The sequence below is a fragment of the Martes martes genome, assembly GCF_963455335.1.
Source record: "Martes martes genome assembly, chromosome: 18".
In the NCBI taxonomy this organism is placed as follows: domain Eukaryota; kingdom Metazoa; phylum Chordata; class Mammalia; order Carnivora; family Mustelidae; genus Martes; species Martes martes.
The window spans coordinates 14124782-14151324 of record NC_137906.1 but is presented as its reverse complement, the minus strand read 5'-3'; the positions used below and the strand labels follow the sequence as shown (position 1 = coordinate 14151324).

At 57.4% G+C, this 26543-nt stretch overlaps 1 protein-coding gene across 1 annotated transcript in view; it reads right to left on the bottom strand.

Annotated features, from left to right (window-relative positions):
• Window positions 1–26543, bottom strand: part of MAD1L1 (mitotic arrest deficient 1 like 1) — a 316273-nt gene that overhangs the window by 247487 nt on the left and 42243 nt on the right. Inside the window, exon 10 of the mRNA XM_080829793.1 lies at window positions 8027–8113. Within this exon, the coding sequence (XP_080685919.1) occupies window positions 8027–8113 (87 nt within the window). The remainder of the gene's footprint in view (window positions 1–8026; window positions 8114–26543) is intronic.

Sequence of the window (26543 nt, the reverse complement as noted above, 5' to 3'; positions counted from 1 at the left end):
CCACGTCTCCTCTCTGAACCCACACCTTTTCCTTCTCTGAGCCTCGGCATCAGCACGAGAACACGTGCATAAGCACACGTGCGTCCAGACGCACACACGCCCCGCCCCCACAGGGTTACCCACAGCTCCCCCTCCTGCCCTGCCCCGAACTGCCCTGGCAGCCGGTGCTCCTCAAGGCTCAGGCAGCCCAGGCTGCAGCGTGCGATGCTTTCCAAGCTGGGATCTCAATGACAACGCCCGCCTGTGCAGAACGACACCCCGGTCACAGCTGCACTGAGGACACCAGGCTGTCTCCCCTTGGGTACCAGCCATAAACCTGGAGCAGGAGGAGCCTTCCCAGCTGCCATGAAATGGGTTACAAAACCCACTTTGTGAAGAAAAGCAGCAACGTGTACTCTCCAGTGGACGTCGTGTGACTGGCTTTAAGCCGTTGGCCTGCCGCAGCGTGGGACAGAGCAGACCACATGAGGACTGGCAGCACCACGGCCAAGATGGGGTGCAGGAGCCAGGGGACCAGCTCCAGGCCAGTTGCGCACAGGACAGGTGCCAACTCAGCCAGCCCTGCTGCTGCAGTCTCCGCAGATTCAGAGAGGGAGCAGTTGACGAAGGACTCGCAAAGAAGGACCCATGCTCCTGGGTCCCCAGTGAGTGATACCTCCTGTCCCCTAATCCTGGCAAGGAGGAGGACAGGAACACTGCCAGGAGACATACCCGCTGACCCCCAGTCCTCGCCAGGTAGGGGTGAGGGACTGGGATCATGGGCACTGCTGGGGGATGTCCCCACTGACCCCTAGTCCTCGCCAGGTGGGGGTGAGGGGCTGGGATCATGGGCACTGCTGGGGAACATGCCTGCTGACCCCCAGTCTTCACCAGGTGGGGGGAAGGGTTGGAATCGTAGGCACTGCCGGGGGACATCCCTGCTGACCCCCAGTCCTCGCCAGGTGGGGGTGAGGGGGTGGGATTGTGGGCACTGCCAGGGGATGTCCCCGCTGACCCCCAGTCCTCACAAGGTGGGGGTGAAGCGCTGGGATCGTGGGCACTGTCAGGGGACGTCCGCGCTGACCTCTAGTCCTCACCAGGTGGAGGTGAGGGGGTGGTCATGGACACTGCTGGGGGACGTCCCCACTGAACCCCAGTCCTCGCCAGGTGGGGGTGAGGGGCTGGGATCATGGGCACTGCCGGGAGATGTCTCTGCTGACCCCCAGTCCTCATCAGCAGGGGTGAGGACATGAGAACCCACAGAAACACCACTGTTCAGGGAATCAACAACGTATCCTGGGGAAAGAGAAAAAGACACTTATTCTTTACTGAAGAGAGGTGCCCTGGGCACCAATCCCATGCTCCTGGTCCCTGCACTCTCATGGAGTTCACACTCAAACGGAGAAATGCACCATGCACACATCAGTTGGTCGATCAACGCATCAGATTAGTGCCAGGAAGAGCACAGAAACAACACCGGGAGGCAGGGGGTAGCTGCAGCCTGGGCAGGATGGACTCTTCCCACAGGAAAAGGTGAGGATGGGCACACACAGATGCCGCCATGAAGACCAGAAGCATTAGCCCTCCGTCAGGGAGCACTGCTGGAATGTTCCAGAACAGAGAGGAGCCCTGTGACCTCCTGAAAGAGGAGGTGAGAAACATGAGGTAGGTGAGGCCCTGGGCACAGGGAGGAGTGACACGATGGCGACAAGGACAGGAGAGAAAGGCAAGGCCCCAAGGGCAGCAGCAGACCACAGCCTACTGGCGAGTGACACAGAATGCCCCAGAAGGCCCTGTACATGTGCACCTGCCCGAGGGACAGTCTGAGGCCCATCTCAAGAGGCTCCTCTGCACACAGACCCTGCGGGGCAGGAAGTGCTGCTGGGGCCAGCCTCGCGGTCGGGTGGGGACACAGCTGGCACCCGCGTGGCCGGCACTTGGATTCAGGTGCTCTGCAGGCAGAGCCGAGATAACCGCCTGTCGTCACGGTGGATCGAGAAGTCAAGAGGGCCCGGCCAGGCAAACGTGTGAGGTCTGTGCACCCCCAGCGCCCGAGCCTCACACCTCCAGCACCACACTCACTCACTGCACGCCCCAGGTCGCTCTGGCCAGAACCACAGCGGCGACCCCAACCACCCAGACCCAGCCCCTGTGGCAGGGAAAGGTAGATGAGCAAGCACATGACGAAGACACATTTAATTACAGGACACACAGTCTAACGGGAAGCCTCCATGAGGAGTGAGTCAGCCGCAGCCACAGAGAAATTCCAAGTCAGCCACGGCCTGAGCAAAGTGCCAGGGCCAGCGGGGACAGAGGTGAGCACAGCATATCCCGCTACTAAAGGGGGACCGTGTGGCAGAGGCTGTGGAAACGGGAGGGGGTGGAGAAGTCAGCAGGGGCAGACACCAAGGGAAGGTAGTAGGGACAGCAGAGGCAGCCAGAGTGGGAAATGCTGCCACGAATCCTCATCATCTGAAGGAGATGGCAGCCAGTGGTAGAAAAGAGTCTTGGATTCCCAAACACGTGGGGCGTAAGGAGCAACCCAGAGTCAAGGAGAGGGGCACACACTGCCAGCCACGGCAGCCAACTGCCATGGGCCCTTGCCCGGGGCCTGGGGCCACACATGCAGATGTGAGGCACAGTGGCAGGACACCATGTGGTGCCCAAGAGCACGGCACCCACTCTGACTCCTAGCCCGTGAAACCCCTGCCAAGCCAGGGCCAGCCTGTGCTAGCCACAAAGTACAGCCATGAGTGCAAAGGGTCTGGAGCCTAAGCCACTCCCAGTGTAGCCGGGGGGGACGGACCAGGGTGTGGGGGCTACGGGAGAAGGGCAGCCAGCGTTGCAAGGGGCCAGGGCTTTGCACGGAATGAAATCCTTTCACCTCCAGCCAGGACTGCCCCAAAGCATCCCCTTCATCCCCTTCCCCAGAGAGGTGAAAGGGGAAGCAGAAGCAGGGGCACAGCCCAGTGAGGGGGAGCCAGACCACACCCTGGAGGCTGATGGGGGCTAGACAAGGCCAGACCCAGAGCTGCCATCCACAGCACGACCCACACAGGCAAGGAACAGAGGGGACCCAGCAGAGGAAGGGCACCGAGGAACGGAGCTAGGCAGCCCCAAGGAAGGTCCTGAGTTCTTATGTGCCAAGACTGTCATCATCTCAACAGGAGGACACGGCTGTCGATGACAATGGGGGCACGTGGTGACAACACCTGCTGCATACTGACAGCTGGCTCATCAGCGAGGAGCCGGAACACGGACGTAGGTTTATTGTCCCAGCTAAGCCGCATGCCGACCCCACAAGGGACCAAACCGTCTCCTGCTCCTGCTACATCTCCACGTTCTAGATGAGGGACCCTCAAGGACTGGTCCCGATGGCACGTGGCAGAGCTGAACTCTGGACCCTGTACTAAGGCCACACAGCCACACCCAGAAGCCACAAACCAACCACAAGTGACTACTTAATGTTACATTATAGACGTGGTTCTTCACCCACACTGGCCACAGTTCAAGGGCTCCATGGCTATAGGAGAACAGCATCACCAGAATTCCTGTCAGATGGCCGGCCTAAGCCAGACAGACAGCCTGTCTACCCAACATGGTGTAGTCTACACCAGACAAACAGACAGACAGTATAAACTACCCCAAATGGCCAGCCTAAGCCAGACAGACAGTCGATCCACCCTAGACTGATGGTTGTCTGCCCCAGACAGACAGCATGGTCCATAGCATAAGACTGGGCTCTGACCTCTGCATGGAAGCAAGCACCCAAGGAAGATTCCCAAGGGCCCAGGACACAGCACAAGAACGAATGTCACTATGACTAATTCGCAGGCTCTGAAAAGGTTGGAGCTTCCAAAAATCTCATCACTTCCTCCCTCCACATGGGAGCCCCCGACACTGCATACTGTGTGTATGTGTACCGGGGGTCAGCTCACCCCCAGCCCCAGAGAGACAGGGCCACGGGTTTCGCTGCCCCGACAGGTCTCGCTGCCCCCACCGCCAGGTCCGCGTGCTCACAGCACAACTCTGGGCCTCCCACCGTGTGAGCACTGTGACCAGCGCAAGCGGACAGAGCCCGGCCCGGCCTGAGGAAGGGGTCCCAGTCGATGGAGTCACCAAGCTCACAGGCACGTGCCGATGTCTGTGGAACAAATGCACCGCCACAGACTGCCGCCAAGGAACGCGTGAAGACAAGGCCTCAGACACGGGCTGCCTCGGCACCACCCACCGAAGCCCGTTTACACCGAGCAACACCGGGAGCTGGCCAGACCAGCAGGGCCCCAGTCCACACCCCTGGAAAGCCCCGGGACCCGCTCCTGCAGAGACAGTCGTGGCTAAGACCAGAGTGAGGCCTGGGGAGGGGAAAAGCTGTGGGGCTGGTCCCGACGAAGGCCAGCCAGGTGATCACAGAGCCCCTGGGAGTCCCGGAACTGGAGCACTGATGCACCAGGCAAAGCCAGGCCAGCCCCGTGACAGGAAGCACTCCAGCCAGCCCAGCAGGGGGCACCCAGAGCCTAGCTGGCGGGCCCTCTGACAGCCCAGCACAGACACCGTCCCACGGGGCTCACCGGGCCAGCGGTCCATCGCTGTGCCTCTTCAGTCAGGCTGTTCGTTCATTCCTTCAGCCGACACACGCTCACCAAGCAGCTCTTCACCCGCGTCCTCTGCGTCCCTGGGGATGCCGTCGCACACAACATTCTGTCCCTGCCCCAAGAAGCCTGCGGCACAAGCACAGGGCACACAAAGCACTCGGCAGGACCGCGCTGGGGCAGCCTCGCCGACCAGAACGTATCAGAGCAGGAGCCCCACGCAGGGAGATCAGGCCTCGTGGGAACAGATGCTGGAGTTCCGAGTGGGAGCTCCAGGCCAAGCGGGACCTCGGCACTGCTCGGGCACCCAGTGGCCTGGGGTGGAGTCCACGGGAGACACAGCACACCTATGTCTCTGACTGTCCACAGCCTCTCCAACCTCTCTCGGACCTCACGAGCTCCCCAACACACCAGGTCCAAGGCAATTTCCCGTGCACCCTCCATCAACACACAGACAAGGTCACGCAGGTCTTCATGCTTCACAGTTACCCCCCAGGCTTGTTCTCTCACCTGACGTCACTGTCCTGCATGCCAACCCCAAGTCCACCCCCTTCCGGGCCTCCTCTGGGCACATATAGGAGACGACTCACACCGCCATGCCCTCAACTACCCCAGAGGCCGCTCCTGCCCTGTCCCCCACCAGGCACAGGTCTACCTGACGCTGACAGAGCCTTCTTCCTCAGCACACCACAGTCCCGTGACAGTTATCACCTTTCTCAACTGACAGGAGGCATAGGCTGACTCCTCTGTCCAAGGACACACAGAACTCGGTGGCGGGCCAGCCTGAGCTAGAGCCAGGGACCCGCCAGAGCTCCTAGCGCAGCGTGAACTCCACCCCGATGCACAAAGAACAGGTCCTCGGTCATCATGAATCTTCTGTGGCCGTCACCGGCCTTGCTGGCCTCAGGACAGCCCAAGAGCACCATAATTCACACAGACACGCGATGACAAAGATGACAAGGCCTAATCATACTCCAGACGGTTTGCGAGGATGGCCTAAATGCTGCAGACAAACAGCAAGGAAAGAGCCACAGGAAGAATTATGACCAATATGCCGATCTCAAGTCCCCCTCGGGGATGACAGGGAAGCCATCAGCCTGTGGGCTGCCAGGAAGACGCACAGCCAAGGGCACCACCTCTCAGAGACGGGGACGGGCAACGTGAACAAGGACTGCCCTCCCACCACTCATTCAAGTCCCCTTCACCAAGCAACAGCCTCCTCCGAAGGCTGCCCAGGGGCCCCCGGCACCCCCCAGTCAACAGGGAATGAAGTCGGCTGTCCTGCCTTCACCAGGGCTCCCGGCCCCCCACACAAGGCCACAACCCACAGACCCAGCAGCTGCCCAGCAGCCGGCCAGCGTGAAGGACGCCAGACACACAAGTCCTCTCCGTGCTGGTCAGGAAGGGCCTCGAATCACAGGGTCCCTACCACCTCCTCAGGGGCCTGCCCGGCCATCTGTCACACATGAGCTTGCTCCCGGAGGGGGGCCAGGGGTCAGGAGAGGTGGACAAGGTACCGCCGCAGGGGGTGGCCACCCCAGAATGGAGAAGGCTCACTACCGCGAGCGAGCTGGCTGCCAGGGCCATGTGGCTGGAGCGGCTCTGGCCCCCACCTCCCCCCCGTACACGAAAGCCAGCCTTCCCAACACCTCATAGTTTGGCCTGAGGAAAACGAAGCCAAGTTTTCTTTCCTTGAACAGTTCATTCTGTTTCAAATGCAAAGTAAAGTGAAGATCGTCTAGAAAAATGTAAAAGCTTTAATTTCAAATCACTCTTAACACCCGTTTCATCTGACAGTAGCTTTGAAAGCAAAAGGCAATCTTTATCGTTTGAGGTTTTTAAGCTAAATTGACGTGATTATGTCCAACATAACCAGATGCTTCTAAAAGCCAATTTTCAAAGTGACATCAACCCCCCAAATAAGAAATCCTTCCCTCTGGCTATTAGTGAGCCCTTAAGACCCTGCGTCCACACAAGGCTGAGGCTGGCTGTTCACAGACCCACTCACCCGTGGGGACCTGACCCCACTCAGCGGTCGGCCCCCTAGAGAGCCCCACGGGAAGTGGGCTAGCCGCAGACCAAGGAACCCCATCCCGCCTGCAGCAGTTCTGTGCCTGGGACCATGAGGCTGGAGGGGCATCTGCTGGCAGGGGTCCCAGGAAAGGCCTCCTTGTTCCAAAGCGGAGACCCGAGAAAGAGGCCTCTCCTTTGGCCTGTGGATGGGTCACCTGAGCCCGGAGAAAGGAGGCCAACCACACGGCAGAAGCCAGGGGCAGCGTGACGGAGAAGCATCTGGTCTCTGCCCCCTTTCCTGGCCATGAGCTCCTAAGACCCCCAGGGTTGCTGAAGTGGCAGGGCATCTCATGACTCCTAACAAGCCCCTTACATCCGCTGTCCTGTCTGAGCTAACAAGGGGGCTGCAGAAGGGGCCAGAGTGAGCAATCACACCCATGGGGGTAGGGGGTGAGGGGTGGAGGCCGAGCTCCTCCCCAGCAGCCCGTAACATAAGCATGACGTAAGCAGGGAGATACCATCAGACCCCCCCAACCCGGCGCAGGGCTCAGACAGCTTCCGAGCTGGGGACACACTGAGGTGCTGGGAGCAGGGCTGCACCCAGAGATAACAGGGAAGCTCTCACCCCACCCCCCAACCCCTCACCCAGGCACCTCTTCCATCTGGCTGTTTGGACTGCAACCTTTGCAATAAATCAGTGATGGCACAGAAAGCATTTTCCTGAATTCTGAGTCATGCTAGCAAACCCTCAAATGGGTGGGGTGTGGAAGGAAACCCTGGGTTTGGAGTCAACCAGGGCAAAAGCTCAGGCAGCCCGAGGACCCAGGACTTAGGACCGATGCATGGAGTGCGGCAGCTTGTGGGACCAAGCCCTTCCCCGTGGGGTTGCGTCCAGGACAGAGCGTAATGACGGAGTGTGTGCTGGCCTCACGGGGTTGGGAGGGAAGACCTAACGCTGAGCCTGCACAATGTCACACAGCTGCTGGCCTCCGGGCCTCCCACCAGGAAGGGGGGCTCCTTCCTCACTATGCAGCCCTGGGTGGAGGTCTTCCCACTACCCGCGACCGAGGGCATCTCTCTGTTCCTCTCTGGGGCCCTTCCTGAGCCCACAGGTCTACCCACATGCAGACACACATGCACCGCCCCCCTGGGCTCAACGTTCCCCACCATCAGGGGGTCACTTGGAGCTCATGTCACAACAAAGCCAGGGTTCCCCGATGCCGCACACATCCTTCCCAAGGCCCCCAGGCACGGGAAGGCAGGGGCAGCCGGGCATGTGGCAGAAACGTGGGGCCCCCTGCACCCCTCAGACAGACCCAGCTCCCATTCACTCAGCCCAAGGCCAAGGGAGCAGTGAGGTGGAGCCGCTCCCAAGCCACACCAGGGGACACCCACGCTGGGGGCTGCACCACCCCGCATACACCCGGGGCCGCCAGGCCTACCTGGTGGTGATGGTGTTGTTCCGGTCCTGCAAGGCCAGCTCCCGCTGCTGCAGCTCAACAACAAACCTGGACAGGTCTTCCGGGGTCCTGTGGGATTGAGAACACATGGCAGCGTCAGCCACCACCTGGAGAGGACCTCATCCTGCACAGGACAGCGGCCAAGACCCCGCCAGCAGCCGAGGAGTCACAGACCCAGGAGCGGTGGCGTCCGCGCACGGCTCCCAGGCCAGTGTGCGTGCACCATGACCTGGGCTCCAACCACAGCCCACCCCTGGCTATGTAATAGTGGGTAAATGATTCTTATTTGACACAACTTCATTTCAGCTGTAAGAACCGGTCAACAGCGAGCCACCAGCGTCACCCTGCAGAGAAGGGGAGGGGAGCTGGGGGGTACTCGGCACAGGTCGTGTGCCCATCTCCCTGGAACCAGCGACGGGAAGAGAGGCCACAGCAGACGCCCCCCCAGACGATGCCTCGTCATGTTCACGCTGCTCCACGCTGCCCATCTCGGCTTGTGTCCAGAGCAGCCCCACTGCCTGTCGCCACCTCACAGAGGAGGAAACAGAGCCTCCAGGTGTCAGGAGCAGCTCGAGGCGCACTCCTCTCTGAGCAGCACTGGGCCACCATCTAACCCTTCCGAACCTGACGCCAGCACGCAGCAGAACACCTGCGATAGACTATGACAACACCCGGCACAGCGGGCGTGGTCCCCACACAGCGCATGGCAAGCAAGCTAAGGGGCTCCCTGGCTCGCAAGTGGCAGCTGAGCTCCGGGCCTAAGGACCAAGCCTGGAGCCATGGGTGGGAGGTACCACAGCCTCCTCTGTCACTGAAGGAGCCACGGGGGCTGTGACAAACCACAGAAGTGGCTACCGGTCACTACAGGATCCAAAGGCTCTCTCCCTGGCCTCCAAGGGCACCACAGGGCCCGGCTGCCACAAGCATCCACCACAGGACTAGGCCCCAGGGGTCCACCTCCCACAGCCTTGCCTCTGGATACGAACAAGTCACCCCAGTGTCACCAAGCTCTGTGTCAGTTCACCCTGCGCTCGCAGTGCTCTTCCCTCAAGAGGTCTCAGGACAATCAGCACTCCCTGGAACAGGGACCCTCCCATCACACCCCCAGGCTGCTCCCCATCCTGCCTGCCCCACTCGGCATTCACCTCAGGGTCTCTCAGTGTCTGCTGTCCCTAGAACAGGAGCTCGCAGCACCTGTGACCCGTCCGCAGTCCATGACACCCGTATGGCCCAACTGGTCACACACCTGGGCCTCTGCAGTCCGCACCCTTCCCACAGATGCTCCCTGGCTCTCTCCCTTGCAGATGCCCTCACAGACCCCTTCCTGGCCACCTGAGAAACAGCCCCTCACTGGGCCTGAAGGAACCATGCGGAAAGAGCGATTTCTCCCCGTGCTCCCCCCCAGGCCACGTGATCATCTGGAAGGACCCTGGGCAAGACTGAAATCCAGCACAGGGAGGGCTTGAGCCAGCCTTGAATGCCAGCTCCCATTCTTCTTGGAGCTTCCTCAAGCTGCCCAACCTCGGGGAGTTAAAAATACGGACATAAAAATACATCTTTTCAAGCCAAGAGGTACCTTTTTTCTGAAATGTTCTAGAGATATTCAAGCTGTTGTTTCCCTGTGTCACCCAGTCCAGGGGTACATGAACGGTTACCAAGTCCGTGGGATGAGTCTAATGAGAACGAGCCAACAAGCCAGCATGCGCCTCCACGTGGGCACTGCCCCTGGAACGGCCCTCGCTTCGTGGGGATGCAGGTGGGCACCGCGTCTTCTGCCTGAGACAGCTGCTCAGGCCCAAATGCTGGGAAGGGCCCATGGACAGGACCCAGTAGCAGATGACCACGGAGTCTCTAGGGGTTCTCGGTGACCAAGGACGCGTCGGTCACCTGCAGCTCCCTTCGGGTAGACGCCTTCCAGAAACCCAGAGGCCGATCGGCAGAGTCAGGAGCACATGAAACAAGCTTGGTGCCCTGCAGTCCAGATCTGGCCCCAAAGCCAGGAGTTAGACACAGTAGACAGCCAGACTCACCTTCACCCAGGCTCTCTTATATCCTCTGAAGTGAACATATTTTGAAATGACAGAATTTCATAAAGAGGGAAAATTGGAACGGTTCAAATCAGGAGAAAAGTGAACTGAACACGCACTGTGACACACTCCATCCCACTGTGGGTGGGGCACCCGTGGCCCCTGGGGCCCTCACCCAGGCCAGTGCACACCAGGCCACCCCCGTACAAGCACAAACATATACACACGCCGTGCCCAGGACGCCGGGGTCTCTGCTCTCTCAGCCAATGCTCACACAGAGGCCCTCAGATGCTCAAGTACTGCACGACTGCTAGGCAGCCATCGAGGGGCCTGGCTCCACATTCAAGTGAACGGAGCGGCAAGCCAACTTCCTCCCATCCCCCAGAGAGCACACCAGCCGTGCATACCTGGTCCACTTGCCTGAGGAGCGGGACATCCACAGCCTAGGTGGCCTGAGTTCACGCTGCCCCTCCCGGAGCATCCCCGCACAAACCACGACACCCAGCCACGCAGATCCGGCTGACACACCTGTGGCAGACCCTCCAGCAGGCTGGTCCTTGGCCCCGGTCCCAGCCCCCGAATTCCAGGTGCCACCATTCAAATGAGCCACCCCCTCCTCTCGGCACAGGGATGTGGGCTGCAGGGACTGCTTCCCTCACATGCCCAATTCCAGAAAACAAGACTGCATGGCTTGATGCCCACGAACCCCCCGCTTCAGCCGGCCTGCAGCTGCTGGAGGGCGCTCTGCCGCCGTGCAGCCCTTTCCTCGGTGGCCCTGCGGGGCCGACACCTATGGTTCTGCCTCTGGTGCATCCAGACTCTGGTCTGCATCCAGACTGTCCTGACCGGTCACTCCTGCAGGCACCGGGCCCCGCTTTCCCCTAACAACCCAAAGCACAGAAAACCAGCAGGCAATACTCAGGGGTCTCCCATCGCCGGCACATTTTCCCTGCAGAGATAGAGAACAGGTGGGCCGTCTTTCACAGAAAGAGACGGCCAGGGTTCAGCCACCGTCCAGACAACTGCAAGCTGACTTGCGGCTCGACAGGGCTCCTCTGAGCAGAGCCCCAAACCCGAGGACTCAAACATACCATAGCACAGCCACCCAACAAGCCTCGCGCACTCTCTAGCCGCACGGGTGCAAGAGGACACGGGAGCCTTTGCAATGGTTTTTGTAAGGTATACAAGCCAACCCGTGTAACACTGCGGGGAAAACAAGGATAAGACACAAGTGACAGTGACAGTGACGGGTGACGTCTCACTGCATAAATGAGGAATACAAGGTCCAACTTGAAATAAGGAATCAATATGTTAAACTGTGTGGGATTTGGGGCACCTAGGGGGGCTCAGTCAGTGAAGAGTCTGCTCTTGGCTCAGGTCATGATCCCAGGGTCCTGGGATAGAGGCCCTCATCAGGCTCCCTGCTCAGCTGAGATCCTACTTCTCCCTCGGCCTCTCTCTATCTCTCTGTCTCTTACGAATGAATAAATAAAATCTTAAAAAAAAAAAAGAGAGAAAACACTCTCTCAGGTTCTCTGTCAATTTGTCAGGCAAATATTTGATTCCAGAATTTGGTCCAAATCTAAAAGAATCCCAGAAGACTAGGCCATGACCTCCACGACCCATGCTTCGTGACAGGGGCGCAGAGGACGAAGCAGACAGCTGCATGCCCATGTCACATGGCCGGCGGCCAGGCCCCTGCGCTGTCGTCCACACCATGAGCTACTCACGTGAGAACAGGAAGGGGAGGTGACGGGAGCAACATTTTGAAATGCCAACATGTGTGGGTCTTCTGATTACAAAAATACACACACTGAAAAGAGCAAAAACCGACTAGACCAGCAATGCGCCTGTGTGGACAGCAGAGAGAACACATGTGGGAAGAGCCAGGCCCCATCACAGAGGCAGAGCACCCTCCAGAGTTTCTATAATTTCTGATTAGAACATCACAAATTATAGAATTTCTTCCTAAAGTTTTTCCTAAAGTTTCCTAAAGTTTTTCCTAAACTGTACTTTTGACCAGTGGAACCTGGGAGCCACAGCGACTGGGGCTAAGCCGTGGAGACTGCACATCTGGCGAGGGGGCTCACAGAGCGGCCTATGGGCCTTCCACCCTTCAATAGGATGCCAGGACCTACACTCTCACGCTGGCGTCCCGGCTGCTCACGAAGGCTGGGCTAGGCATGGGAAGCCACTCAGGCCTCCCCAGGTTCATAACACAGGTCAGGGCCCCCAGGCAGACTCTACACAGCGCATGCGGGCCCGAGGGAGACCCGCTGTTCTGGAGGCCCAGGCCCCCCTCCCCTGTGGCCAGACCAATGGCGGCAAAGGAGGCAGACCGGCATGTGTGCACAGTGTCACATGTCACGTCTGTGCATGTTTCTCCGCCCGTGCAGAGAAACTTACACAGGTCTGGGCACAGAGCACAGAAGACAGAAGACGAAGACCCCGGAAGGCAGGGCCGAGATGCCTGGTATGTCTCAGGGAAAGGGGGGTGCAGGCGGCACTGTGGGGGGCACAGGTAATACACACCAGGCAAGGAGGAGGCTCATAGGATGGGAACATGGACAACTGTTTCAGGACCCCCTGGAGTGCAGGCAGCCACCCAGCCCTTCCTCCAGAAGCACTCCCTCCTCCTCCCAAAGGACCAGGTATGTCCGGCAGGTGCTCAGGGAAAGAGCTCAAGGGCAGCATCCCTAAAACTGCACCAACAACTTCACAAGTCCAGGCTCAAAGAAAACATGCCAACGACACAGGTGTGTATTTACAGAGAACGCTCAGAAAAGATTCACCCCAAATGGATGCTGGGGGTCACCTCCAGGTCAGGGCGGAGACCAGCAGTGGCAGTCAAAGGGATCTTTAACCTACAAGAACCTACGATAACCTACGTGTCGGAATACAAATAAAACTTAAAACACCTCCCCCATGCAGTGTCCTAACTATGTGCAAAGAGTCGCTGGAAACATGCAGCTGGAGAGCAGAAGCCTGAGGCTGACAGCACCTGGGGCGTGCCTGTGTGAGCTCAATGCAGCATGACCCGGGGCGGGGGACGACAGGGGAAGGGCATCCGGAAGAGGCGACGGCTGGGGACAAGGCAGGAGAAGCCCTGGGAGCCAGGGATGGAGAGCCATGCCCACAGCGCCAGCCGCCCGTCATGAGCGGGCAGCTCCCAGGGAGCTGGGCCGGCAGGAGGGATTACTGAACTGCAGGCTTTGCCGGCGTCAGGTCACAGAGCAGGGGCCAGGGCACCTCCAAAGGGCAAGGCGCTGAGTCTCCAGAGACCTCCCGGCCTGTCTCGGAGCCACAGCTGTGCAGAGATGTTTTAGCAAGTGCTCTGGGGCCTGGCTTGGCCCTCCCGGCGAGCAGCACTCGGGCCAGACACAGCACGGGAGCACTCAGACAGGAGCATCAATCTGTCCCCAGACCTGCACTTCACACACAATGAGGCGGAAGGCCTTCAGAGGGCCTCAGGATCCTGGACTCGGAGATGACAGGAGAGTGACAGTCCCCACGGCAGCCCACGCTGTGACAGCTGCTGCTGACAATGTTGGCTTTAGCTGCGAAGCCTTTTAACTCCGACTGGTGGGCTTTCAAGAGGGAAGACGTCTTTTTGTTCGCTCTGCAGCTGAATTCTGATGCCAACTCAGCTGTGCACAGCACAGCAGGGGCCGGGGGGGTCACCCTGCAGGGGGTTCTCGAGGAAAGGCCGTCCGCCCAGCAGCTCTTCTTCCTGAGGCTTGTGCCAGCAGGTGCCAGGTCTCCCATCCGAGCCCGAAGTCCCCATTTCGGGAGACCCAGAGGACTCCGATTTCTAAGATGAAGCTCAAGCTCGCTTCCAGGGAACCACTCTGCCCAGGAAAAAGTCCACCGGGCCCCGGCTCCTGGGAGTGGCTTCAGCCAGGCACAGGAACCTACAATAGGGGGACAAACCCCCCCGCAGAAAGTATGCAGAACCAGGTTTAGAAAACGCCGCACCACAAAACTTGGCTTAAACCCAAAAGGAGGACAGACATTCGTGACTGCAAAGCCACAGGGGCAATGGGATGTCCCATTAAATCAGGTATTTCTTGATGACAGGGCACAGCTGTGGGAGGATGTGGGGCTGGGGTCGGGGGGGGGGGGGGACTATGTCACCAAGCGCTGACTTAAGATAAAACCTGCTGTCTCAGGATGGGAAAAGCAGCGACTATTTTCCCAAAGAAAAGGATGAATTCCCTGTGACCTGGACATGGACCAGGTTCTGCTGGGGTCACCCTCGGTGGCTGTCCCTGCTGCACCCAGGCCTATGGCTACAGAGCTGGAGATCAGACACTCCAGAGGAAGTGACCACTGATGGTCCTGAAACCACAGGCACCCAGAAAGGTCCTCTACCCCTCTCTCTACTCCATGACACGTTGGCCAAGTGGTAGACAGCAGCCATCCACACATCTTCTAAAACTGCCTGTCTTCCCAGATAAACAAAGAACAAGTGGCTCTTCCCCACAGAGAGGTGCAGGCCAGTTAAGAGACAGGGTCTCAGCACACACCCACAGACCCCTATCCCACTGCAGGCATCCCCCACAATCAATCCATGATGCTCTCACACGGAAACAAAGGCCTCTCTCCCTACCATCACACTGCCTGCCTGACAAGCTACTGCCCGTGGACAACACTCCCTTAGGTCCCCTCTGCCCATGGGGAACACTCCGGAGGGGTCTGCACATCCTACCCCCTGCTCGACAGCACCTCAGCCCCCCTCCCCACTGGAGCACCTCTGCACAGTAGCCTCACTCCCCACGCAGGAGTCAGCCCCACCTGTGCTCTCCTTCCCCTCCAGGCAGGGACTGGCTGCGAACCACGGCACCCACACCCCTCGGCTCTGCCCGTCCTCCCAGGACAGCTCCACTCCTTCTCCAGTCCCTTCACTGGCATCTTCCTGCTGGGTGCCTCTCGCCCCCGCCCCTAACCCACCTCGTGTTCCCCACCCTCTCACCCTGGGCCGGACCCCCAACAAGAGACTCGGGGTCCTGAGTTCCAGGATTGCCCACCTGCCTCCTGGACAGCTCCTGGCGAGAGAGCCCTTCCTGCTCCTCCCACCCGACTCCTCTCCACCCATCCTGGCTCTCCTGTGACCATCTGGGGACCTGGGGGCCCATCTCCTGCATCTCATCCTTGCCTCCAAGCATCAGCTTGTAAGCCAGCAACCACAGTGAGCACTTAAAATCTAAGTGAGGCCCCACACCTCGTGTCTAGCTGAGCAGCGCATGCCCTCCACAACGCCAGGGCAGCGCCAAAGTTGCCCGCAGAGCTTACGGAGCCTGCATGGCCTGGCCTCCCATGGGCCCACCCCAGGGCCTCTGCACACCCCTCTTCTGGAAGCTTCCTCCCCGAGGTGCCTGCACAGCACATCCCTCAGCTCTCTCAGGTCACTGCTCAAACATCCCCAAGGTCTCCTTTGGGCCCACCCCCGCCACCCTGGTCGAGCCCACAGCCACGGCCCCTAACTTCTGTCCCCCTGCCTCATGCCCACCCCTTCGCAGAGCCCCCACTTGTTTACTTGTTCTGCTTCAACTAGAATTCAGGCTCCAGACAGACACTGCTGTTTTGTTTCATTTCTTACACTGGCCGTGAACCTCCAACGGCACTGGGCCTAGGGCAGTAGGCTGGCCATAAATAGTAGTTGAATAAATAAAAAAACACATTATCTTTGCAGAACAGCAACTAACAAATAAAACTGTATCCAACCAGAGCTGGAATTCAGACCACTGGAGCAGAAGTTTAGAATTGCTGGTTGAATAAATCACAGTGCACCCCTACAATGAAATCTGTTTAAAAGAGAAAAGAAGAATCTTTTTATGTGTGAGAAGGTCTCAAAAGTGTTCTGCTAGAGAAAAAAAACTGGAGCAGAACTAGAGCGCTAGGCCACATATTGTATGAAAGAGACGGGGCATAAGCAAGCGTGGCTGAGCTGGTTTATAGATGCATAAGAAATGTCTAGAAGGACAAACAAGACAAAAACAGCGGATTCTGTAGGACAGGATGAAAACTGGGAAGCATTACACTATTTAAAAAACAACCGTGAAGTTCAGCGCTGTAAACTTCCATTGCGGAGTTAGATCTATCCCATAATAAGTTAATGCACGAAAGTCTAGTCATGGTCATTTATAATGGAACAATCGCAGGCTATCCACCAACGGTGTTCGGCTACATGTACCAGGAAGCCAGACACGTACCAGCAGGAGGCTTCCTATGTAAAGCCACCAGGACCAGCCAATGATCCCACACGCGGGCATCGCAAACCTGGTAAATGGTACAAACGCACATGCCCCCACCAAGATGCAGACTTCTCCAAATGTGGGTTTTCAACCTTGAGTTCCACCTAACATTTTTACAGACACCATGAACCACCATCCACAATTTTGGCTGTTTCCTGAACACGGACGCCTGCAACCTCCCTGAATCTTCCAACCCACCACTCCCACCCCCCGGTCTATCTCCCAGCCAGTCGCTGTGTTCAGCAGCCATGTGCTAGCAGTTCTGTGAGGCTTTCCAAAGCGTTCAACGGTGTTTTCATGGAAACACGGCTTCCCTCACAAATTTATAGGTTACCAGCCCCCACAACACTGAACGAAGGAATCAGGGTCTTGCGTGCACCAGCAGAGACAGGAGCTTCTCGGGCCCAGAGAGTGCCCCGCCTGGGCCAGGTTCGCAGAGGCCGGCCAGCTCCAGAAGGATGGGGCTCCCACTAGGCTTTGGAGGAGCCACTATTCTTCGTGACTTGGGGGTGGAGAGACAGAGGAACATGCGTGTTCCTTAAAGACGTGCTTTTCCACATATAAAACATTTCAAACGTTTACAAAATGAAAACAAGCCAGCGTACTGAGCACCCGCTGTGTTTCAGAGACAGACAGGAGCCGAGGGACAGAATCGGAGTCCATACAGCCACTCTGTGGGTGGTGGCAGGAAGGGAAGGAACAAGGAGTGGGGGGAACATCGAGGAGGTCAGGACGCACCATGACAGGCTGTGGCTCACCGGTGGCACACGTGCCCTCAGGTCCCTCCACAGGAACGAACCCGTGGCTGGAATTCCAGCAGCTGCAGTTCGACCTCCCCTCCCAGGCCTGTGGCAGGACACCCAGTTAATGAGGTCAGGACTGTCGGGGTGGAGAGACCCCTCCTTACATGACTTTGGCACAACTACAGACTCCCCCACATGGAGACCATCTACGGGGACAGCTGCAAGGACAGCAAACTCCCGGCCACGGTCAGCAGCGGCCACCTGACCGCGCCCGGCGAAGCCCCAGATGCTGCCGTCCACCGGCCAGCAACCCGGCTTAACCGCTTCAGGGAAACGACTTACACAAGTCCCCAGACACATGTAAATAAAATGAAGAAATTTCAGATTTACAGTTGCTGCCTTCAAATTCCTTCCCCCAGTTCAGGCAGGATTAAAAGGACTTCAAAGCAGCCTGGGTCCCAATTAAGCCGGTGTGACCACCCCAGGGATGCTAGAATATTCCTCTGACTAACAAGAGGCACTCTTTGAACTGTCTGAGCTAAAAAAAGCTCTCAGAACCTTTCAAACAAACGCCACAATTTTCTCTCCCTGCTCCCTCAATCTCTGGAAAAGTTGATCTCTTGAACACTTTAAATATTTAAAAAGGCAGCTACATAGTGGCCCCAAAGCCCACTTTTGCCAGGAGCTCGAACAGGGCAGCAAGCAGGGGACTCAGGCAGAGCTGGACACAGAAGGACACATCCCTCCGCATACGTGAGCCCCGCAGGCAGTTTCGCAGGCTGGGAGGACAGCCGTCATCTTGCACACCCGAGCAGTGGCTTCGGGGAACACTTCTCCCGACACCAGGAATGCCGGGGATGGTGGGGACTGGGCTGGTGTCAGGGGAGGAATCGCAGCTCACGCAGCCAGATATGCTGCCACAGGCCGGGCACCCGAGCCCCACAGGGAGGAAGGTGAACAATGCAGCAGGAAGGTAGAGGGGTGTGTGAGAGGAAGGGGACATCACGCTCCTCTCCTCGCCCGTCCACCCACGCCATGACTCAGACCTGCTAGACCGTCACCTCCAACTGTCCGCTCCTGGTCGAGACCCCTCCTGTTCAAGAATTACAAAACCCCGAACAATAAATTCAGCACCCCACCCCCACCCCGGCCCACGCAGCCTGCCCGTGGGGATTTCTTTCAGCAGAGAGACAGCGGCTAGCAAAGCAAAGAAGGGAGAGTTAAAGACCAGGTCTGCCGCCTTGCAGGCGACAATCAAAGGCAACATAGGAAGAGAGGACACTCCCAAAACGAGAGCCCACACAGCGAAGATGCTCTCTGAACCTGCCAAGCCACACAGGAGGAAAGGGCTCAGAACCGTGGAGAAGCAGCAGGCCTGCTAGAGGCCCAGACCCAGGCCCAGGCAGTGGTCCCAGGAGGGACCCGAGATGGCTGCGGAGCCCCGGGCAGGTTACTCTGCCTTTCTAAACATGGGTCTATCCATCCTCAGGTGAGGAAGGGACCAGGAGAACAGAACCTCCTGTCCTAATCTAGGATTCTGTTTGCAAAAACAAAAGTGGCCTGAGGATCTGCTCGCTGTGATGACAGCAACAAGGTGGAGAACAAGCCCAGTGAGGCCAGGTCCCCGGAGCGAGGGTGCACTGAGTGCTGGGTCCCTGAGGCACAAACACAGGAGGGGAGTTCTGGGAAAGTCCAGACAGACCCCAGGTCCTGAGGGCCCAGGGCCCAGGCGAGCGGCCCCATAGCTGTGCTCAACACTCTGAGTTTTATTCTCAGTGTGATCACAAGCCACTGGAGGACTGAGCAGGAGGAGCACACAGGTCTCAGGGTCCATTCATTTTAAAGAGAGGTGAGTACCACAAGTTTATCCTGCTGTTTACAACAAGACCCAGAAACAGCCCAAACCCTCACCAGCAGGGAAATTACAGCAGCCCCACCCAGGACAGCTGGGCAGCCACGGATTGGGTGCCATGAAGGGTGTGTTGTCACCCAGCACGAGAATACAGGACATGAAGGGAAGGTTGTCACCCAGCACGAGGACACGGGACATGAAGGGAAGGCTGTCACCGACACGCAGGGCCAGCAGGTCTATATAACGACACTGAAAATCTAGGAAGATGGACAGGACTCCCTTAAGAGTGGTTACCTCCTAGTGCTGGGGCTGTGAGGAACCAGTTTCTATCTATACGCATTCCACCACTTGGTAAAGGACATTACTCGCGAAACACGATTAAGAATAAAGTTCTACGGCCACCTTGTTCTATTTTGTTGTCAAGAAAAACAAATATTTATGGACACGAATTGTTATTTACCTGGAAAAAATGTCTTCTTCCGACCCACAGAGCCAAGAACACACAGAGGCCCCCACGGCAGGCACCCACCTGTGCTCAGCAGGGGCTGGGCACCGCACCCCGCGACAGGACAGACCATCACAGCACAAGAACACGGAGCGACAAGCAGCTGGTATGGGAGCCACAGTGGGGAGCAGGTGAGTCTGGGATGCAGAGGGGCTCACGGAAGGCTCTGTGAGAAGACGGGTTCCAGATGAAGCCTAAATGATCGGCAAGTGTCCTCCCAGAGAAGAGGGAGTGGGGCTCTAGCACTCAGGCCACACAGACTCTGGGCCGAGGCCAGGGAGCTCTGGCCATGACTCCCTGACTTCATGGGATCCAGCTGCTACCAGAAGCAGCTCAGTCCAGCCACAGGGAGAGGCCATGGAGGGAAACTGGGGCCAGCCTCCTGGGTGTCATGAAGGTGTCCCTGGGTGAACAAAGCCAGCCTGGATGTCCCGTCCCTAAGCAGCATTTGAGGGACTGCAGCAGCCAGGTGCCCTGACCTCCTACAGAATCCTGCAGAGGCAGTGGCTGGCGCCCAGGACAGCTCAGAAAGGGTCGCAGAGGCAGAGCCCAGAGCCAGGGAGTACCTGTCAGCCGAGCTTAGTAGTAAGAGCACCACACAGAGTCAGTGCTCACAGCTTCCCTGAGAGAGAGCCCTTGGGAGGCTGCAGCAAAGAAGGCTCTAGAAAAGGCCATAGTGAAGACAGGAGTCACAAGTGGGCAGCTGCTGAGGTTTTAACCGCCCAAGAGCAGGGCTGGAGCGACCAGTATCCTGGAGATGGACGGGGAGTAGGGAGGCGGCAGTGGATGACAAGAACCAGGGTTTCAGGGTGGAGCAGAGAGGGTTTCGTTCCCAGAGATGGGGAATGGGGCCAGGCGCTTGGGGCCGAGAGGCAGAAACACAGGTGGCAGGCTGGCCACCCAAGGGCAGTCCCCTCGCGACAATCCCAAGGCCTCAGCTGGAACAGATAACTTGCCAACACAGGCAGGATTGAACGCTGCATCCAAAGGGCCCAGATTTCTGGGCTGCTGCAGTTGGAGGCCGCAGCCAAGGGCTGGCCCAGAAAAGGGAAGGGGAAAGTGTTCTGACAATCCCGATGTTAAGCTGAGGGGCGGCGGTGGCACACACAGCACCAAGCCGACCCACGCTCCTAGGTCACCACCCCACCGTACAGGTCCCAGCACAGTGACGGGGGCCAAACGGTCCCCTAAGGTTGCAGCCCCGGGACTGGCACCAGGCTGGCAGGACGGTCTGCATCCAACGGAGCCTTCAGAACCACACATGGGCACACACACACTTGCTAACATGCAACTTTGTGCCCGGAGCACCTGGTGATGGTGTGATCCACACTGGGCCACAGAAACATCTCAGGGGAGCACAGCAGGTGGCCCACCGCTGGGTCACTCCTCTGGGCCTCTAGTTAGAGTCTCTCCCGCCTCCCCCAGTGCTCCCGCCAAGAGAAGGCCCACGGAAGAGGCCATGAGCAGGACTCTCCAGGACACCAGTAGAGACCATGTGTGTGACCAACGGGGCATGTGATGTGGAACCTTCAGCAGGTAGGTTCTTACGGCAGCGCCCCGTACAAACCAGTCTTCTTCAAACAAAAAAAGAATTCTTTCTGCAAGGGATGGCCTCCTGGGAATGTGAGTGGCACTGCAACAGAAAGTAAGGCCAAAGCGATTCTCTTACGAGGACACGAACACCACTCCCCCCGCCTTCCGCCTCCCCTGTGCAGACTCCTGCTGGGTCAGGGTCCCAGGACACTCCAGGGTCGCAAACCCCAGGACCACAGCGCTCACCGCATCACAGGAACACAGATCACACGGAAGCAAAGCGGCACCAATGATGTGGGTGCCTGACAGGGTGGTGTTCGTGTGGGCTGCTCGCGTGGGCTGCTACGGCAAGAAGGACCACAATGTCACTGACGGCCCCTTCCCAGGGGGGCCAGCAGAGGCTGCATGCGTCAGGCGCTGAGGGCAGGTCCCACCTGCTGACTGCAGAGGCTTCTCTCCACACGTCCTCCTCGGCTGGGCTGTCCCCTGACGTGGATGTGCCAACTCTCACCACCTTCTTCCAAGGACGGTCCCAGATGCCAGTCAGCCCACCCGCCACAAAGGGAAACGACGATGGCTGGGAGCCCGCCGGAAGACACACCATGGGCCCTGGCCTAGGTCTTTCAAATGCCCGCAGACCCCTGAGCGAGGACGTGGCTGTGTCCCACACCCTGAGCCCGGCCACACACCCCACTCACCAGCCCACCGGCTCATTCTCCGGGAACCTGCTCTCCTGTCTACAGAACTTACATGCATATGTACGTTTACAGAAGTCACACAAAGCGTAGAGTTGAACTAGAAGGGTTATTAGGCAAATTGGCAGACCTCTGCCCCTTCCACTCTGTCTCCTGCAGCAAACGCTCCGAATTATCTGAGCCGGTATATTCTCCAGGCGACATGCTTATATTGCTACCTTGCCCGATTTCTCCCATTTGGGGCATCACCTATGACTTGCCGTGATGGACCACGACAATCCAGCCTACACACGTGTGTGGACCACACTCCCTCCCACCCTGGGACGCCAGCAATGACTCCCAGGTCCCGCCTCCTGCGACAGTCAGTAGTGACGCCCAGACGATGGGCCAACACCGTTCACACCATGGCCACGCAGGATGCGCATTCTTCCCATTTCCCACGCTGCTTTGACTTTTCCTTCACTCACTTGGTTTTCAGGGCACTTAGGCCTGACCCCACCCTGAGCTCTCTGAATCCACACACCCAACCCAGGCGTGCAGGTGCAGGCGGCAGCCCATCAGCTCCCACGGGAAGAACCTTTCCCAGACCCGCCTCCCTGTTCAGCCTTCTTCACACCTCAAGCTCCCTCCGGCTCCCGCCACCAGTGTCCCTGGGCCCCACACCCAAATCCTCACTTTCTCCTTGTTTTCTAATAGAACGCACCCTCCAGCAGCTTTCTGGAAAGGGATGTGACGAGATACGGTTTCCAAGACACTGCAAATCCCAGTCTGCCCCCACACTGGACTGTCAGTTTGACTGGGAATAGAATTCCAGGAGGAAAACTATCTTCTTGCCAAGTCCAGAACACACGCACTCTGCCAGATTCCAATGCTGCTGTCAGAAGCCCAAACCCATTCTGATCCCCGATCTGTAGGTAACGTGCTTCCATCCTGCGAAAGGCTGGCCAGATGGCCTCTGGGTGTGAACGCTCCCACCAGGGCGCACCAGCACCCCCGGGGCCAGCCACTGCTCGAACCACCCCTCACATCTGGACGTGGTCCACAAGCACCGGCCCTTGGCCTGGTCTTCCTGCCCACCTTTGTTCTTTCTGGGACATTTCCTCAACTTTTCCAACCCTTGGAGTGATTCTCTCTCACACCCGCTCCCACAGGCCCGACTGCTCACAGCTGCTCCTGTCCCCTGCGTGCTCTTCCTGCGCAGCCTTTCCTTCTTCTGGGCTAAAGCGGCCACTCTCCTCGGAGGATATCTGTGAGAAGCCTTCTCTTTGCACGGTCTGCTTTTCCTCCCGGTTGCTCCGACCCACATGCTGTTCTGGTCTCCCATCTTCCAGGCTGGAGCCTCTGCCCCGACCACCATGTACACTGGGGGAGGGGCTGGGACAGGCGGGCGCTGGGGCGCACCCCCCCCGGCCTCACGCACCAGGGGGCACCCAGGCCAGCCACCTCAGCCCCAGTTTGGCGCAAGCACGGCGGAACCCGCTCTCTGGGAGGCACCCCATCCCAGAAAGCAGGCCCTGGCTGGCATCCACCACACCAACCCCTGTGTGTGCTGGGCTGAGGGCGGGCGGCCGATCACACTGCCCTGAAGAGGAGGACAGGGCTCTGCCAGCCTCAAAAGACAACTTCCAAGAACCCTCCTCCTCAACGTCGGTCACTGCCACTCCAGACACGGGACAGAAAGCAGCCGTGCTTCCCAGAAACACAGGGCTGTCCATCCAGCGGGCTTGGCTTCCACCACTGCCCTGCCAGCCCTGTGTCCTTTTCTCAGGTGGGCTGCATTCATCACAGCTCCCTGACACTCGTCCACCTCCCAACGCAGCGCTGTCACTTCCTTCCACCTTGTCCCCATTCTCTGGAGCTCTGTCTTCCACACGGTCTTCACTGCAGCTGCATCAGGCCTCGGAAGGAGACAAGCAGATGCTGTCCATCTACCTCCCCTCGCACCCTCACTGCCCTCCGTACCCAAGCCGTGCAGGTAGGTGCCAGTTAGCCAGCCACAGGTCTTGGGCTGGTGTAATGGCCCCTCAAGGCACAGAGGGAGCCCCCAGAGCTCAGGGCTGCTGCCCATAAGCAGCTTCAGCCCTGGCTGTGCCCACAGTCATCTGGAAGGCTGGTCAGCGGAGTCAACCCAAAGAAGGGAAAAGAGAGGAAATTAAAAAAAAAAAAAAAGGCACAATCAACAAAGTCAAAACTAGTTATTTAAAAAGGCCAAGTTGATAGACATCTGGAGATTCTACTGACGAAAAAAAGAGAGAAGGCATGAATGAACAACATCAAGAAGGAGTAACAAATGTCATCACTATAGACCCTACACATGCCATGAAAAGTAACCCACAGTTCTACCCTCCAGCTCCGTCCACGCGGTCACACAGCCCAAGATTTCATCCTCTTTAGAGCCGAGGAACGTTCTGTATGCACCTATCAGCAGGCACAATGGCTAGGGTACACAACGCTGCCACAAACATCGGGGTGCACGGATCCTTTCAAACCAGAGTTTTGTTAGTTTTCTCTGGGTAAATACGCACAGTGGAGTAACAGAGTCTTAAATACAGAGGAACTGGTGGGGGCCACAGAGGAGGCGGGCAGGGGCAGGGAAAACAGGTCAAGGGCACTAAGAGCACGCCTGTCACAATGAGCACACACGATCGCTACTGTACACCTGTGTGTTCACTACACTGGGATACGGGATACGTTAGTAAATACACACACGTGCATAGAAGAAGCCGGAAATCTAAGGACATGAATGACACTGCTAAGACTGGTTATCGCCGGCTGGAAGGACAGGGTGTTGGGGCACTTCCCGGGCACCTCCCCACAGGCACACCTCTTTCCAGGTGTGAAGGAGGTCTGCACACCAGAACAGCGGGCCATTGTATGCTCTCCAAAATCCTAGGAAATCATTATCTCCTTTAAACTTTCTACATTTAAAAAATTAGCATCTAGGGATGCCTGGGTGGCTCAGTTGGTTAAGTGGCTGCCTTCGGCTCGGGTCATGATCCCAGGGTCCTGGGATTGAGTCCCACATCGGGCTCCTTGCTCAGCAGGGAGCCTGCTTCTCCCTCTGTCTCTGCCTGCCTCTCTGTCTGCCTGTGCTCACTCTCTCTGACAAATAAATAAAAACTTTAAAAAAAAAATTAGCATCTATCAGAAAAAAAAAAAAACCAACCTATGACTAAAATCACACTCAACAGTGAAATATTGACTATCTTCCCCAAAGACTGTGAACGAAAGCACATCATCACCGCTGCTGTTCCAGACAGTACTGGAGGCCCTTGCCGGCTAACAATCCAAGGGAAGAAATAAAAGGCAAAGAATTCAAAAGGAAAAAATAAAACTGTCTTTATTTGCATACAGCAGTATTATCCATATAGGAAATCCTACAGAATCTAAAAAGATTCACTGGTACTAAGAGAAGATTTAGTGGAGTGCAACGTACAGTAAAGTAACGTATAGTAAAGTCAACGTACAGAAAACTACGTAATGTTTCTCACATACTCATTAGCAGCAAATACTGGAAAGTGAAATTTTTTAAAAGTTCTATTCAAAATAGCACCAAAACTATAAAATATTTAAGATTCAATTTGGCCAAAGGTATGCAAGGTCTCTTTGTAGAAAGACACACCCTGGAAATAAGTGGTAAGTTCCGTGGCAAGCGCTGTCCAACCGGAAGAAATCTTCTATGTGAATCTGTCCAAGTCCAGTGTTAGGGGAATGACTCCGGAAACCCCAGGCTCCCACAGAAGCCTGGGAGATCTGCCCGTGCCCCTGTGTCCCACGAAGGTGTCTCCTCAGGAGAAACACTCATCACAACTCCCTCTAAAACTGCGCCACATCCGTGGTGACAGAGTCCCGCGGGCACAGTGCCTGGCGCTGGGCAGTGACGTGGCGGTGCTAATGACCCCAGGTCTGCCGAGACGGGAACCGCTCAGGAGCCACAGCAGCGTCTCTTCCCCATGAGTCCAGAACCTTCCAGGCCATAGCTCCCAGACGTGACAGTGGAGTTTCACAAAAATAAAGATGGCAGAGCTCCGTTCCAGACTGACACAATCTCTTCATCTGGTGGTCTCTGGCACCTCCCCAGAATATTCTACCTCAGAATTATTATTTGCTCCACCTACGAGGTTCTCTCTAACAATCATGCTCACCCGTTTTGATGAGTCAGATGTTAATACCCGATGACTTCTTTGAAAACAGGATTAATCATTATCCTGACAGAGATCTCTCATTTTTTTTTAAAGATTTTATTTATTTGACAGGGAGAGAGAGAGAGACAGCGCGTGCACGCACACATGCGCAGGGACAGAGAGAGAGGGAGAAGCAGGTTCCCCGCTGAGCAAGGAGCCCGCCCGACATGGAACTCGATCCCAGAACCCAGGGATCACAACCCGGGCCAAAGGCAACCGTTAAACCGACTGAGCCCCCCAGGCACCCCACAGATCTCTCACTTCTTAATGCTGCTTTCACCCCTGCCCCAGAAACAATCCCACATCCTCCTCTGCTGCGTTATTCTTACTTATAACAAGCTCATCAGATGTTTCACAGTGAGGACTTCCTGTCACAAGTTAGCCAGAGTCCCGAAGCCTCCGTCCTCTGTGGACAGTTGTGTCTCACTCTGGGGCCCGCCTGGAAGCTGGAGGTGCACCCGGGCCAGAGCACGCATTTCCCCCAGAGGAGGACAGTCTCGGGCTCACAGAGAAGCAGCAAGCCAGGCATTCCGTGTTCCCGGCCCCCGGTGCACAGACGCAGGATACAGGTTATGAGGCGGCATCTCCAGACGCCATCAAGAAACTGAGTCGAGATTTCCTCATTCTTAGTCAAGAGCAGAGGACTTCAGACGTCAGCTAACCCAAATGTCACAGGGTAAGAACTACTTACACAAAACAAACTAAA